Genomic DNA, 14748 nt, shown 5'->3' with positions numbered 1-14748 from the left:
TGGAGGTGCCTGGGTGGGCGGAGCCTCACACTGACTTTGTGACTGGCTCTCCAATCAACAGGCATGAGTGAACCGAGAGGATTTCATCCCTGGTGTAAACATGTAAAAATAGAGGAGTGATGCGGTGGCCTAGTGATGGAACCGTCTCCTCACAATCGGGAGGCTGGGAGTTCAATCCGAAGTAGAGGCAGATATTTCTCTCTCAGGGCATCCTTGAGAATCGATCTGCTGAACAAAAACTCCGCAACGGCTACAGGAAAGGCATCGGGCCATTAAAAAACACTCTGCTAGCTCCAGTTCAGTTGCCCGGACTCTGCATTTTTGCACCGGTGTTATTAACTTCACAATGGCAGTGGTTTGCTTAACAATGGTCTTCCTTAGCCACAGAAAGTTTGGGCTCCATTGTGTCTCAAATCAAGGATTGCATGAAGTTTAGATCGGCGGCCAAGTCTTAGGTCTGAATTGGATCCTTGCGAAACCCAAAACCCTGTTTGATTTTGAACCAAAGGTTTTCTCCCAAGAAGTTTCCTCCCCAAATGAAAATATTTTGCAGAGCTGCCGACTGATGCAACTTCTATTTCAGTGATGGTGAACCTCTTTTTTGGATCGTGTGCAAAAGAGGGGGGAAGGGGGGTCACGTGTGCATGCCCACACCTATAATTCCATGTACCCCCGCTGCATATGTGTGTGTGACCCTTTCTGCTCCCATCACACAGTGGCACACCCATTTTTTTTTGCTCTCCCCAGGCTCCAGAGCCTTTCTAGGAGCCTGAGGTGACAAAAACAGCCTTCCCCAATCCCCCGGAGGCTCTCGGGAGGCAGAAAATGGCCCATTTGCCAACTTTAGGTTGAACCGGAAGGCATGGTTTTTTTGCTCTCCCCAAGCTCCAGAGCCTTTCTAAAAGCCTGAGGAGAGCGAAAATGGCCTTCCCCAATCCCTCCGGAGGCTGGAAACAGCCTGTGGGCCCAGAAGGCCCGAAAATCGGCCTGCCAGCATGCATATGTGCACTGGACATGAGCGTGCGTTGCTCCATGTGTGGCGCCCATGCCATAGTTTTGCCACGACGGTTCTATCTTCTCTTACAAAATGTCTCCCTTCTCTTTGTCCCTTCTCCAGCAAGGCCTGGGCCCCTACTGCTTCCTTCTTTTTGGTGCCGTCTGCTTGGCCACCACGATCTACATCTTCCTCATTGTCCCCGAAACCAAAAACAAAACCTTTATGGAGATCAACCAGATCATGGCCAAAAGGAACGGTACCGAGGATCAGGACGAGAAAGATGAGCTGAAAGATTTCAACGCCGTTTCCGTACCGTACATCATGAAAATGGACGGGGAGAGAAACAGCGCGTTGTAAGGCCTCGGCAACCACCGAATTTCCCCGTGTTAAATAAACCCACCAAACTCTCTTCCTTAAACACCTCCGCTTTGCAAGTTGCCTCTTCTTGCTGTTGGGGCAAAAGGCACACTCAAAAACTTTAAAAATTATATATTTCAAGGAGAAACGGGGTAACCAAGTGTTGCCGTTTTTTACCGCCACCTGTTGCCTTCCAAGGTGGGACCGGAATTAGTGGGATTTTTGGTGGAATAAGAAATTGGAAGCGATTCAGCTAATATCGATGCATGCTTGAAAAAAAGAAGCCTTTTCGATCCGATGGACTATGAAAAAATTTATCAGTATTTTTTGTTGTTGTTGAATTAGAGGGGATGCATTTGGGGCTCTCTATGTGGGGGCATGTAAATAATTTCCGTTTAATAATGCTGGGGCTTCTGTTCTTAGATAACACCCTCATTTAACTGGGGAAAGAGAATCCCCCCCATTGCTTAAATTTGGGGGGTACATTTTTAAACATATATACAGTGGTACCTCAAGATACGAACCGCTCGTCTTACGAACAACTCGTGATACGAACCCGGGGTTCAGAAAAATTTTGCCTCTTCTTACGAACTTTTTTCGAGTTACGAACCGGCGTTCGGAGACTGCTGGGAAGCCACGCGGCTGTTTTAAAAGGTGACAGCCGGGCGGTGGGGCTTCCCAGAAGCCTCCCGAACGCCGGTTCGTAACTCGAAAAAAGTTCGTAAGAAGAGGCAAAATTTTTCTGAACCCCAGGTTCGGTTCGGGAGGTTGCTGGGAAGCCCCCCAGCGCGGCTGTCACCTTTTAAAACAGCTGCGCGGCTTCCCAGCTGTCTCCGAACGCCAAATGCGGAAGTTCAGGTTTGGCGTTCGGCTTCGGGAGACAGCTGGGAAGCCACGCAGCTGTTTTAAAAGGTGACAGCCGCGCTGGGGGGCTTCCCAGCACCCCCACGAACCCCGAACTTTTGCCGAACTTCCGGGTTCGGGGTTCGGGGGGGTGCTGGGAAGCTCCCCAGTGTGGCTGTGACCTTTTAAAACAGCCGCGCGGCTTCCCAGCTGTCTCCCGAAGCCGAACGCGGAAGTTCGGGTTTGGCGTTCAGCTTCGGGAGACAGCTGGGAAGCCGCGCGGCTGTTTTAAAAGGTCACAGCCGGGCTGGGGGGCTTCCCAGCACCTCCCCCGAACCCTGAACTTTTGCCGAACCTCCAGGTTCGGGGTTCGGGAGGTTGTTGGGTAGCCCCCCAGGCCGGCTGTCACCTTTTAAAACAGCTGCGCGGCTTCCCAGCAGTCGCCGAACGCCGTTTTTTTGCGGGGGGGGGGGGGGTTTGGTTGCACGGATTAATTGACTTTACATTGTTTCCTATGGGAAACAATGTTTCGTCTTATGAACCTTTCGTCTTACGAACCTCCTCCTTGCACCAATTAAGTTTGTATCATGAGGTATTACTGTACCTCTCTTCCGCGGCCCTTGAAGATGTGTTAGATTAAATGCCTTAGTTACATAAAATGAAAAAAAAAATGCTTTGCAGGTGTGTGAAATTCAAAAGGTCATTTTTCCCAGTCAGGCGCATGTGTGCGTGAGATTTTGGCAAAAAAAAATTTGCTTTCACGCATGCGCAGAATATGAAGGCATGTTTTTTTTAAAAAAAGGCATTTGATTGAGTTTGAAGGGAAGAGAAGCACCAAAACCACAAATACACACACGCATCCCCTCACAAGATTTGGCTTCCTACACATGCGCAGCAGCAAAATCTCAGAGAAGCAAAATTTCTCAGCAAGCAAAATCCTGTGAGGGGGTGCGCAAGAGAAAGATCTTTCAGTGTTTTGTTTTTGCTTCCGCACATGCCCAGAAGCAAAAAATCACCAAAATCTCTCTCACACACGCGTCCTCTCACAAGATTTTGCTTCCTGCGCATGCGCAGCAGCAAAATCTCACTGGGAAGCAAAATTTCACAGGAAGCAAAATCCTGTGAGGGGGTGCGCAAGAGAAAGATATTTCAGCATTTTGTTTATGCTTCCACACATGCGCAGAAGCAAAAAAAAGCACCAAAATCTCCCTTACACAAGCGTCCTCTCACAAGATTTGGCTTCCTGCGCATGTGCAGAAGCAAAACCTTACTGGGACGTGCCCCCGCAGCAGAAGCAAAGGTGCGTGCACAGCTCAATATTTGCTACCGGTACGCCGTCCTTATCTGTACCACTAGCAACCCAATACTGTCTCCTGCAAGTGTTCCTTTTCTACCGCAACATTCAAGAGAAACACTTCTAAATCAAACAAACCTTCCTCATCTTTTTGTTTTGGGTCCCAGGTGTGTTAAAAAAAATTGACAGGAAAAGCTCCTCTGAATGTAGAAAGCTAACTTTTGCAAATTACAATCCACACATTTGAGAAATAGTCAAGAGAACGTTGTACGTGTCTTTAAATAATGTTTTGTGTTTGTGTGGGGTTTTTTAAAATTTTGTTTACACTGGGTATTTTTTCCATTAAGTATGGGGGAATTATACTTTGCACAAAGAGGTGTATTTTATTTTATTATTTTGAGTGCTGCGAAATAAAATAGTTGTTGCATAAAAACGTGGAAAAAGGTAAGAGTGTTTTATTCCGATCTTATTAGCTTGGGTTGGATTCCTGCACTGAGATATATTTAGAGAGAGAAACCACTTCCGAAAAGGATAAATCAAATTTTGAGGTTCACAGAGTTCATTGCATAAAAAGTACATTTGAGAGATATATATATTTTTAAAGTAGTGAGGGAAACCTACAATTTAAGAATCGTCAATGTCCCTTCCATTCAGCTTGGTTGTTATCCGACTACAATGCTTGTCAGATGAATAATACCGAATAATTGGATCACTGAATTGTTTATTGAAAGGGTGGTGAAGATATAAATTTAAGAAATAAAAAAATAAGGTTTGAACTGGTGGAGAATTTATTGACGCCCCACAACCAGCAAGCCACAAATGGAATGGTTTTATGTCATGCAGGCTTTTAAATTTCAATTATTATGATTATTATTAGCAGGCTTTGATTATGATTATTATTAGCAGGTTTCGGTGGCGAGCAAATACTCTGGACAATTAGTTCACAATCTTTGGTTCATCCTTACTATTGACCCCCCCCCCCTCTCCTCATTGTCTAATACAAAGGTGGGAGGGAGAGTTTGACCTCCTTTGATGGACCCCAACCCATTAATTTTGGGGTAGACCTGCGACATTCCAGCTCTGGATTTCCCAACCTTGCACAAAAAGACTGTGTTCACACCATACGTGTGGGTCAGTAGATTCTGGTCCTACCCCTAAGTCCTTACTGGATGGAAGTGCACTCGAGTATTTTATTTTTTCCGGCCTGTAAAACGAGCGGATTTCAACTCCCAGAATCCCCCAGCTTCTGAGGAACCCTAACACAGTGTTTCCCAACCTTGGCAACTTGAAGATATTTGGACTTCAACTCCCAGAGTTCCACAGCCAGCGAATGCTGGCTGTGGAATTCTGGGAGTTTAAGTCCAAATATCTTCAAGTTGCCAAGGTTGGGAAACACTGCCCTAACGGAAGATAATGGAAGCCAGGAAGTAAAGCTGGGGAATTCTGGGAGTTGAAGTTCACCTCTTACACGCACTGAGTCCAAGCATGGGCAAGATGCAAAGATTTGGGGAAGGAAGGAAGCCTTTTTTTCATAGAGACCTCAAAAACTAGGCCTTGATTCACCTACAGCTGGTGTCAGGGCCTAGCGTCACCCCGCCATAGAGGGACATGTGCGTTTCCCCCCAAGCCACGATGTCGCCTTTCTGCTGGCTGTGTTTGCAGAGGGTGAGCTCCTGGATGTCGTTTTGGTCCAGCAGCCAACTCCAAAGGTTGACATGGCTCATCCATCCGGAGAAGGCATCGGCGAAGACGTCCAACATGGCGTTCTTCCGCTTCCCCAAGATGGGTGTCCCGCCGCTCTGGATGATGTAGTTTTTCTGAATGTTGCGGGCGGTGCCTACGGCGCCATTGACCCACAGGTTGATGGTGCCCGAGCTGGAGACCCAGGTGACGCAGTGGTGGACCCAGTCCTCTGCCCGACGATGCAGGTCGAATTGCACGAACTTGCCCCCGATCCACACGCCCACCGCCATGCCGACGCTGATGACCAACTCGTTTTCGCTCTCAGGAGTGGAGTAGAAGAGGACTGTCTGGCGGCCCTGGTTGCTATTCTGGACCCAGAAGCAGAGGGTGAAGATTTTCAGTTGCATGGGCTTCAGGGGGACGATTGTCACGTAGCTGGCGGTGTTCTCCAAGGGGAAGTGGAAGGCTTGCAAGCTGAGCTGGTGCTGACCTGGAATAAACAAACAGGCACGGTCAGGTTCGCTTGGTCCTTGAGCTGGCCAACCAGTGGGAAGGGACTAATTTTATTTAAGGCTTCCCCTTGAGTTGATCCTTGGAAGAACCCAGGAAAACCCTTGTTTATAAGTTGTCCTTGAGTTGATCCTTGGAAGAACCCAGGAGAAACATAGGTGGTCCTTGAGTTGATCCTTGGAAGAACCCAGGAGAACTTCTTGTTCATAAGTTGTCCTTGAGTTGATCTTTGGAAGAACCCAGGAGAACCTCTTGTTTATAGGTGGTCCTTGAGATGATCCTTGGAAGAACCCAGGAGAACCTCTTGTTCATAGGTGGTCCTTGAGTTGATCCTTGGAAGAACCCAGGAGAACCTCTTGTTCATAGGTGGTCCTTGAGTTGATCCTTGGAAGAACCCAGGAGGATCTCTTGTTCATAAGTTGTCCTTGAGCTGATCCTTGGAAAAATTTAGGAGAATCTCTTATTTATCGGTGGTCCTTGAGTTGTCACCTTTAGAGCCCTTCATGGCTTCTGACCAGGCTATCTGAGGGACCGTCTCTGGCCAGTCACATCACCTGTCCCATTAGGACAGGGAGACAAGGAATGTTGTGTATCCCATCCCACTTGGCAAAACCCAGAAGATGGACCTTCTCTGTGGTGGCTCCCTCCCTTTGGGAAATCATCTCTGCAGAAATTAGACTGGCCTCCGCTCTGGCACTCTTTTTTGGAAGGCCCTGAAGACATGGTTCTGCCAGCGGACCTGGGGAAACAAGAGTATGAGGAAGCCCATTCATCCATCCATCCATTCATTTGACTTATATGCTGCCCTTCCCGAAGACTCAGGGCAGCTCACAAGTCTGAGATACATGAGGCTGGAGACAGTCCCCTAGGTAACTTGGTCCTAAGCCATGTATGATTTTATAGGTAACCATCAACACTTTGAATTGCGTTCGGAGACCAACCAGCAGCCAATGCAGCTCGTAAAGTGATGTAGATAAATGGGCAAACCTAGGTAAGCCCACGATGACTTTCACGGCTGCATTTTGGACAAGCTGTCATCTCCAAACATTCTTCAAAGTTAGCCCCATGTAGAGAGCGTTGCAGTAATCAATCCTCAAGGTGATAAGTGACTGAGAGACTCCCTGTCCAAATAGGGCCGCACCTGGTGCACCAGGCGAACCTGTGCAAACACCCTCCCTCACCACAGCTGAGAGCTGGTGTTCTAAGCTCAGCTGTGGGTCGAGGAGGAGCTTATTTAATTGTATACTCTTACTGTGTGTGCGCGTCTGCTGGATTTTGTGTTTTTACTATCTGTAAGCTGCTTAGGAGTGGCTGAGATCGAGCAGGCAGCTACGTATATAAATTCTCTAAAATAAATAAATATTTGTGAAATTCTCCAACCATATAGACTTCTCCCAACCCAATGGACCCGGAAGGAGGGCACAGACAAAGAAGGGGCAGAAGAGAAGGAAGACAGGTTGCCTCCAAGACTCAAAACAGCCTTGCTTCCTGGCTTCCATGTGTCATCCAGAATTGTTCTGGTGGCATCCTTGATTTTTCCCAGCCAGGTCGGGAAAGAAGGTTGTCTGAATGCACTTAGGTCAACAAAAGCAAAGGAGGTGCTCCTTACCAGGTTTGCCTATGACATCCAGAAGATACTTCTTCATCTCCTGAAGACTACTCTGTATCTTATTCAGCTTACTGGAGATGCTCTCAGGCCGACACCTTCCTAAAACGACAGAGAGGTATAGTTTGTTTGTTTATTCGATTTATTAATCAGACTTCTATGCTGCCCTTCTCCTGGTTCTCAGGGCAGCTCCCAACAAAGAATGCAATATAAGATCTTGGAAAAGTTAAGAAGGGGGCCTGTGTAACAGAAAGGGTCTACTTTGGAGAAGAGAAGTGAGCAGGGAGGGGTCTACTCTAGAGTAAAGGTCTACTTAGAAGGAAGACAAGCAAGGACCCAGAGCAGTAGCAATAGTGGGTTCTAAAACCTACTGTTGGGTTTTAGAAACCCACTGAAATAATTCTGCAAAGGAAGCGTTCCCCCATCTTAAAATCTGGATATAGGAAGTTGGCTTTCCTAGGAAAATGAGATACTGTATAGTGTTCCCTCGATATTCGCGGGGGACGCGTTCCGAGACTGCCCGCGCAAGTCGAATTTCCGCGAAGTAGAGATGCAGAAGTAAATACACTATTTTTGGCTATGAACGGTGTCACAAGCCTTCCCTTAACACTTTAAACCCCTAAATTGCAATTTCCGATTCCCTTAGAAACCATGTTTATTTATTAAAGTTTATTAAAAAAAATATTTATTAAAGGCAGACAAAAATTTGCCGATGACCATGACATCATCGGGCAGGAAAAAACGTGGTATAGGGAAAAAATCCACAAAGTATTTTTTAATTAATATTTTTGAAAAACTGTGGTATAAACTTTTCGCGAAGTTCGAACCCGCGAAAATCGAGGGAACACTGTATTGTAGGAAATATTAAAAGGGCAAAATATTTCTGCTAAAAGAGAGGCAGAAACTCAGCCTCCAAAGGGCCATTAAGGGCTGTGCCAGTCTATTCTTCATAACTAAGATCTACCTCCTTAAGCAGAGCCAGAGTAGGAATTGCCCTTTCATTACATCATCACCCAGCAAGGGTCAACCAAGCCTGGGCCTCAAAAGACAACCTACAAAGTTACCCCTGCATAAGCTCATGGGAGTCTGACAACCAATCAGAACACAAGCTTATATTCAAAACCTAACAGAGGGCATAAAACCCAGGCATCCCCAGCATCTTGGTCCTCCCCCCCCCTTTTTTTGCCCTGGATCTGAAGTCATGTGATCCAGTCCACCAATAAACCGTCTTTCCAATCAGCCTCCATGTTTCCGGTGTCTTTCACTTCACTTGGAACTGAACCTAGATGGATGTTTCTTCCAATGTGGGAATGTGTGCTGGTCAGGGGTGAAATGCTGCTGGTTCTCTTATGCCTATTGATCGTCGGAGCGCCAGTCGCAAAGGGGGCATGAGGCTCCGCCCACCCGCCTGAGTGCCGCCATTTAGGGTTTTTTTTAATCCTCTGCACATGTGCAACGCATTCTGTGCAGTGATGGGCCCCAGCCGCTATGAATGGGATCGGCGATCCATTAGGATTTTTTGATGGGTTCTGTAGGCCGGCCTGGCTGCTCGTGCGCCCAACACATGTCCACCCGCCCGTATGAGATTTCACTTCTACGCATGCACCTGAAGCGAAATCTCACATTAGGATGCTTGCGTGGGTGAGATTTCAGCAAAAATTGCCAAAATCTCAGCCGCAGGAACCTCCTCACATGAGATTTTATTTCGGGTGCAATGCGCAGCAGCAAAATTCACGCGGGGGGTGCGCACACACATGTCGGGCGCCTGCATGCCCACTCAGAATTCCATACCAGTAGGAAAAAGCAAGTGGAGACCTTCGTTGAATCTGCGCATCCGCAGAGGGTAAAAACCCAAATGGCCGTATCCGGGAGGGTGGGCGGAGCCTCCCGCTCCCTTCGCAACCGGCTCTCTGACGACCAATAAGCACGAGCGAACCGGGAGCATTTCACCGCTGGTGCTGGTCCTATCCAAGATGTTGGGATGTCCCTTGAGAGGTGGGCGGCATACAAATTTTTATTTATTTATGTATTTATTTATTTATTATAAAATATCGTTATTAATTATTAACATTAAAAAAAGACAAAACAAATACAGAGATTTAAACTAAAGGCAAAAACAAAACATACAAACATAAATTTGCCAACTTACTTGTTGGCATTGCAACTACAGTTTTCTAACTATTATTTTCTATATTCATTTATAAAAATCTTGGCCATATTAATTTCATACTTATGTCCAATATTTAAAAAAAGAGTAACAAGGAGTAACAAGATTGCTAAAAGATAATATCTTTGACCGTGATATGAATTGTAGGGATTGTGTAAGCCAAATATTAGATATGCTCTAGGATATACAGAAATAGTTATCTGAATAAGCATGATGAAAATTTGCCCAGAGACAGTGATTCACAGGATAGTCATGAACTTTGGACAGACTAAGAAAAATTCCTCAACAGCGCTCATGGCACGAGATAAGACACTAACGGTGTGATTGGCTAGCAACTCAGCCACCGATACCGTGTTTCCCCGAAAGTAAGACACTGTCTTACTTTCTTTTTACCCCCAAAAGCCCCACTACGTCTTATTTTCGGGGTATGTCTTACATTGGAAAAAAATTGAAAGGGTCCTTTCAGCGGCGCAGCAGCGAGGAGGTGAAGATTGGGGTTTCCCCTTTGCGTGGGCAGCAGCCCTGGCGGCGATCCTCTCGGCGGCGCAGCAGCGAGGAGCCGAAGATCGGGGTTTCCCCTTTGCGTGGGCGGCGGGGAAGACCCAGGGAAGGTTTCTTCGGCCGCCCAGCAGCTGATCTTCTCGGCAGCGCGGCAGCAGCCCTGGCGGCGGTTCCCTCAGCAGGGAGAGGCATGCGGCTGCCGAGCAGGTGGGAGAGCTCGGCGGCAAGGCACAAAGGATTTCCCTCGGTGCACGCGTGGAGCCGCCTCGCTGGCCGCTTGCAGCCGAGCCTCGGCAAGACTCGGTTGCTGGGACGAGGCTCGGCTGCAAGCCGCCGCCCGCTCGGCTCGCTTCGGACCAGCGCCGTCCTTCGCTTTGCCAAGCCGGGGAAGAGGCGGTGGCGCCGCGGCGAGGCGGAGGGCACGCGGGGAGCTGCCGGAAAGGAGGCGGGCGAAGGAGGGCGCAGCTCCGGTCGCTCGTCTCGGAGCCGGTCGGCCTCGCTGGCCGCTTGCAGCCGAGCCTCGGCAGGACTCGGTTGCTGGGACGAGCGCCTTCGCTGCAAGCCGCCGCCCACTCGGCTCGCTTCGGACCAGTGCCATCCTTCGCTTTGCCAAGCCGGGGAAGAGGCGGTGGCGCCGCGGCGAGGCGAAGGGCGCGCGGGGAGCTTGGAAGCGATGTCATAGGGCTCCCCCCCGGCAATACCCCCGTGTTTCCCCGAAAGTAAGACATATGTCTTACTTTCGGGGTACGGCTTATATTAGCCGACCCCCCTGAAACCCCCGATACGTCTTACAATCGGGGGTGTCTTACTATCGGGGAAACACGGTAGGTGCATAAAGTGAGAAGTTAGTAGCCTATTATAAGCTGTAGATGATATTCTTTGTAACCAATTAAGAAGCTCAAAAGAAATAGCCTATGAAAACTTGTGCATTTAGAAGCCTTATTTTTGCATATAGAAATAGCCTATTAAAACTTGTGTATTCAAAAGCCTTATTTTTAGCCTATAGATTTGAAAACCTTATATTTGTAGCCTATAAGAAACGTATATTAGGAAAAATTAGACTTGTATTTAGCCAATAGAAAATTACCAGTTGAAACCCCTCATTTGCATATGAAGGGTATAAAAGAAGCATACTTGTAACAATAAAGCTTTGTCACTTTACCCAGACCATTGACTCCGTGTTTCATTGGTAAGCACTAGTAATGGTTTCAGGATCGGGCCTCGTAAAGTGAACCATCACAGGGTTGTCGAGACCCCCGTCCAGCGGGGATCGCGTCTCGTCAAGTGGTGAACCCCAACGGTGACCGATTGGCCTTAAGGACATCGCTGAGGGAGCAACGCTTGGATCACGCATCTCAGCGCACTCAACCTCCCATCTCTTACCAAGTGCACAAATACGTAAGTATGGGAGTAAGGCTGTCTTTGGAACAGGAACTTCATGTTCGGGAATTAGGACAGATAGTTGAAGCTAATAAAACTAATTTAAAAAAGAAAGGGCAATATCCCACAAAGAAGGGATTGGCCAAATTATTATTATATATCTGGCAAGAATGTCCAAGTTATCCTCATAAAGGAACATTACAAACTGAGACATGGACAAAAATAGGTGAATATTTACATAAAGAACCAAGGGCGCCTCCACCTATTTTATTAACATGGAAAGTTGTTTTAACAGCCCTAAGGCTACATTACGATGAGGAGACTATAACATATGATAGCCATAAAGAAGCCTTTAAAGAAGCTAGCGCACCTCCTGAATATGAGGAAGTAGAAGCTAAAAAGATGAATAGATCTAATGAGGTGGTAGAAACCATATACCCTGTAACCACACTTAAAACAGAGAAGGGAGCGTTAATGACGGGAATAGAACTGGCCAGAAAAGATCCCTCAGCTTCAATTGACGATTTAGAAACCATGTCAGCATATGAAGGGTATAAAAGAAGCATACCTGTAACAATAAAGCTTTGTCACTTTACCCAGACCATTGACTCCGTGTTTCATTGGTAAGCACTAGTAATGGTTTCAGGATTGGGCCTCGTAAAGTGAACCATCAAAGGGTTGTCGAGACCCCCGTCCAGCGGGGATCGCGTCTCGTCAATGAATATTTAGAATTTTAAGTATTTTTTTTTTGGTTGACCCAATTGTACAATCTATTCCAAGTCTGGTAGAATTCTGTGTTGTCTTTTTGTTGAATTTCCATTGTCATTTTGTTCATCTCAGCGATTTCATAAATTTTTATTTATTCTATTTAAAGTTGATGGGATGTTACTTGACTTCCAAGTTTGCGTGAAGGTAATTATGGCCGCAGTAACTATATGTATTATTAAGTTTTTATTTATTTATTTTATTGTATGGATTAAATTTGTATGCCACCCTTCTCCGAAAACTCGGGGCGGCTCGCAGGATACAATGTAAAACAAAGCATATAAAACAAATCAAATAAGTTTAAAAAACACAGATAAAAGCCCCCAAGTTAAAATCCAAATAATAATAAATATATAAATGTTTTGTCCATCCTACTTTACACCCTTTGGGGGGAAGAGGAGGATGTCACTCATGCAATGTACCTTCAAACAGCCGAGGAGAGAAAGACGCCCTGACCACCCGCTGGTTGAGAGGCTGGATTTGACGGTAATCGTTCCTCAAAGTTGCGTTGTTCCAGTCCAACAAGGTGCTTTCCAACAGGTTGATCTGCAAAGAAGTAAATTTTGAAGGATGTGTGTGTGTGTGTGTGTAAAATATTCTTGCAGATAATGAAAAGGAAGGGAGACTACTATAGGTCTACTTTAGACTTATTTGCCCTCATCAGATAGCCACACTTTTACTGGGATTTGAACCTGGGGCTCTAGGCTACAGGCTCATCTCCTGTATCAGCTTGAACCATACATACATACATACATACGTACATACATACATACATACATTTATATTTCAAATCCAGGTAAAGGGTATGGCTAACTGATGAGTGTGGCTTGGAATAAATGTAAAAGCTTGTCAGGCTACTATTTAAAAAACCAGTATATTCAATGGCTGGGAGAGAATCAAACTGCTTTCTGCCTTTAAAATAAAGATTTAATTTCTTTTTTTGGTAAAGTAAACTCAGCACATATGTACCAAGACAAATTCCTTGTGTGTCCAATCACACTTGGCCAATAAAGAATTCTATTCTATTCTATTCTACTCAACTCGACTCAATTCGACTCTATTCCATGTACCTAGACTGCAAATAGCTATAGAAAGCAGCCCAGTTCACATAACTTAATTTACCTTAACATGGCTTGTTTGTTTTTGGGTAAGTGGGCTGTCTGAACTGAGCAACTGTGGCTTACAAAGTAGAACCACCGGTGTCATTTAAAAGCAAAACCAATTGTGTTATTCAGCAAACCATGGTAGTGTTTAGTGCAACATGTAGATCCAAACCACGATTGAATGCAGCCATAAACCTAAACCATGGTTCGATGCAATGCATTGGCAGTATATGGGGGAAATATTTGCTTACCTGGGTGTAAGACAGCTTGATAGGTGTGTCAAACACGGTCCAGATCACGTTCTCTGTACATGGCGGGGTGGTCAAGGAACCATGATAGCGGTAGAAATTGGAGAGGTTTTCTGGCAACATGGCTAAGGTATCCAGGCTATCGAGAGTGGTTGAGTGCCCTAAAAGAGAACAACGCACCCCTTGAGTACAGAAACAAACGAAGCAGCATTTAGGGATCTAAATGACCAATGGTTTAAACATTGCCTTTAGATTAGACTACAGTAGCATAAGGAAAGAATAGACTAGAATAGAATAAGAAGGAATGGAATAGAATAGAATAGGAGGAAAATAGTAATAGAATAGAATAAGGAAAGAATGGAATGGAATGGAATAGATTAGAAGTAGAATAGAATAGAATAAGTAAAGAATAGAATAGAATAGCATAGACTAGAATAGAATAGCATAAGAAAGAATGGAACGGAACGGAACAGAACAGAAGAAGAATAGAACAGAACAGAATAGGAGGAAAAATAGGAATAGAATAGAATAGAAAAAAATAAAAGAGTTGGAAGGGACCTTGGAGGTCTTCTAGTCCAGCCCCCTGCTTAAGGCAGAAATCCCTACACCTCTTTAAATTGAGATGTTTGGGAACCCAGGAGAAAAGGAAAGCAACAAGACGCACACTTTCTAAACACGGTACTCTTTGGAGATGGAAGATCGGGAATGCTGGGTTTTGTAGTCCCAACTGAGCCCAGGCTGCATGAAGCGATGTGCAAACCAAAGCATTTCTGCCCATCCGGCAAATTGCTATGTGGTCGGCAAAAAAAAAAAAAGCATTTGTTTATTATTTTCCCCTTCTTTCTAGATGGGATGCTTGAAACAGGTAAAAAAAAGTCTAGCATGGTTGGAATTCCAGCAGGTTTGGTGCCCCCTGGACTTCATATCCCATCAGCCCTTGAGCAGCACAGCCAATGGCAAGGAAATGTGGGAACTGCAGTGAAAGGCATCTGATTGGTGCGTATGGGAGAATCTCATTTGCATTTCTCCCCACCCTCCCCCCAAAAGTCCAGGCCTTACCTGAATACTTAATTTTGGCCAACTTGGCAATGAAGTCGCTGTAGTAAGCGTTCTCAAAATGGCTGCCCTGAAAACAAACACAATTAAGATAATTCTACGTCTATATTGCCTGACTCCCAATGACAAAGGAAACAGGTTTGCCCAATTCATGATTCCTCCCCCCCCCCCAAATACCACCACTTATCTTAGAAGATCCCAACTGTTCTTGGAAGGAAGGGGGGAAATGGTGTTATAA

The 14748-nt window shown here is 45.9% G+C and overlaps 2 protein-coding genes across 11 annotated transcripts in view; one reads left to right on the top strand and one right to left on the bottom strand.

Moving 5' to 3' along the window:
• LOC139171248 (solute carrier family 2, facilitated glucose transporter member 5-like) overlaps nt 1-1656 on the top strand; it is a 49277-nt gene extending 47621 nt beyond the window's left edge. For all 8 annotated transcript variants that reach the window (XM_070759257.1, XM_070759252.1, XM_070759254.1 and 5 more), the window contains one exon: nt 1118-1656. In XM_070759257.1, coding sequence (XP_070615358.1) covers nt 1118-1354 — 237 coding nt within the window. In that variant the 3' untranslated portion in view covers nt 1355-1656. The remainder of the gene's footprint in view (nt 1-1117) is intronic.
• Nucleotides 1657-4195: 2539 nt separating this feature from the next.
• Nucleotides 4196-14748, bottom strand: part of LOC139171249 (carbonic anhydrase 6-like) — a 37072-nt gene continuing 26519 nt past the window's right edge. For all 3 annotated transcript variants that reach the window (XM_070759259.1, XM_070759260.1, XM_070759258.1), the window contains 5 exons: nt 14514-14580; nt 13458-13615; nt 12526-12649; nt 7294-7392; nt 4196-5664 (listed from right to left, as the gene is read on the bottom strand). In XM_070759259.1, the coding sequence (XP_070615360.1) occupies nt 5051-5664; nt 7294-7392; nt 12526-12649; nt 13458-13615; nt 14514-14580 (1062 nt within the window). In that variant the 3' untranslated portion in view covers nt 4196-5050. The remainder of the gene's footprint in view (nt 5665-7293; nt 7393-12525; nt 12650-13457; nt 13616-14513; nt 14581-14748) is intronic.

The sequence above is a fragment of the Erythrolamprus reginae genome, chromosome 8 (assembly GCF_031021105.1).
Source record: "Erythrolamprus reginae isolate rEryReg1 chromosome 8, rEryReg1.hap1, whole genome shotgun sequence".
Classification (NCBI taxonomy): Eukaryota; Metazoa; Chordata; class Lepidosauria; order Squamata; family Dipsadidae; genus Erythrolamprus; species Erythrolamprus reginae.
This window is presented reverse-complemented; position numbering and strand designations above follow the sequence as displayed.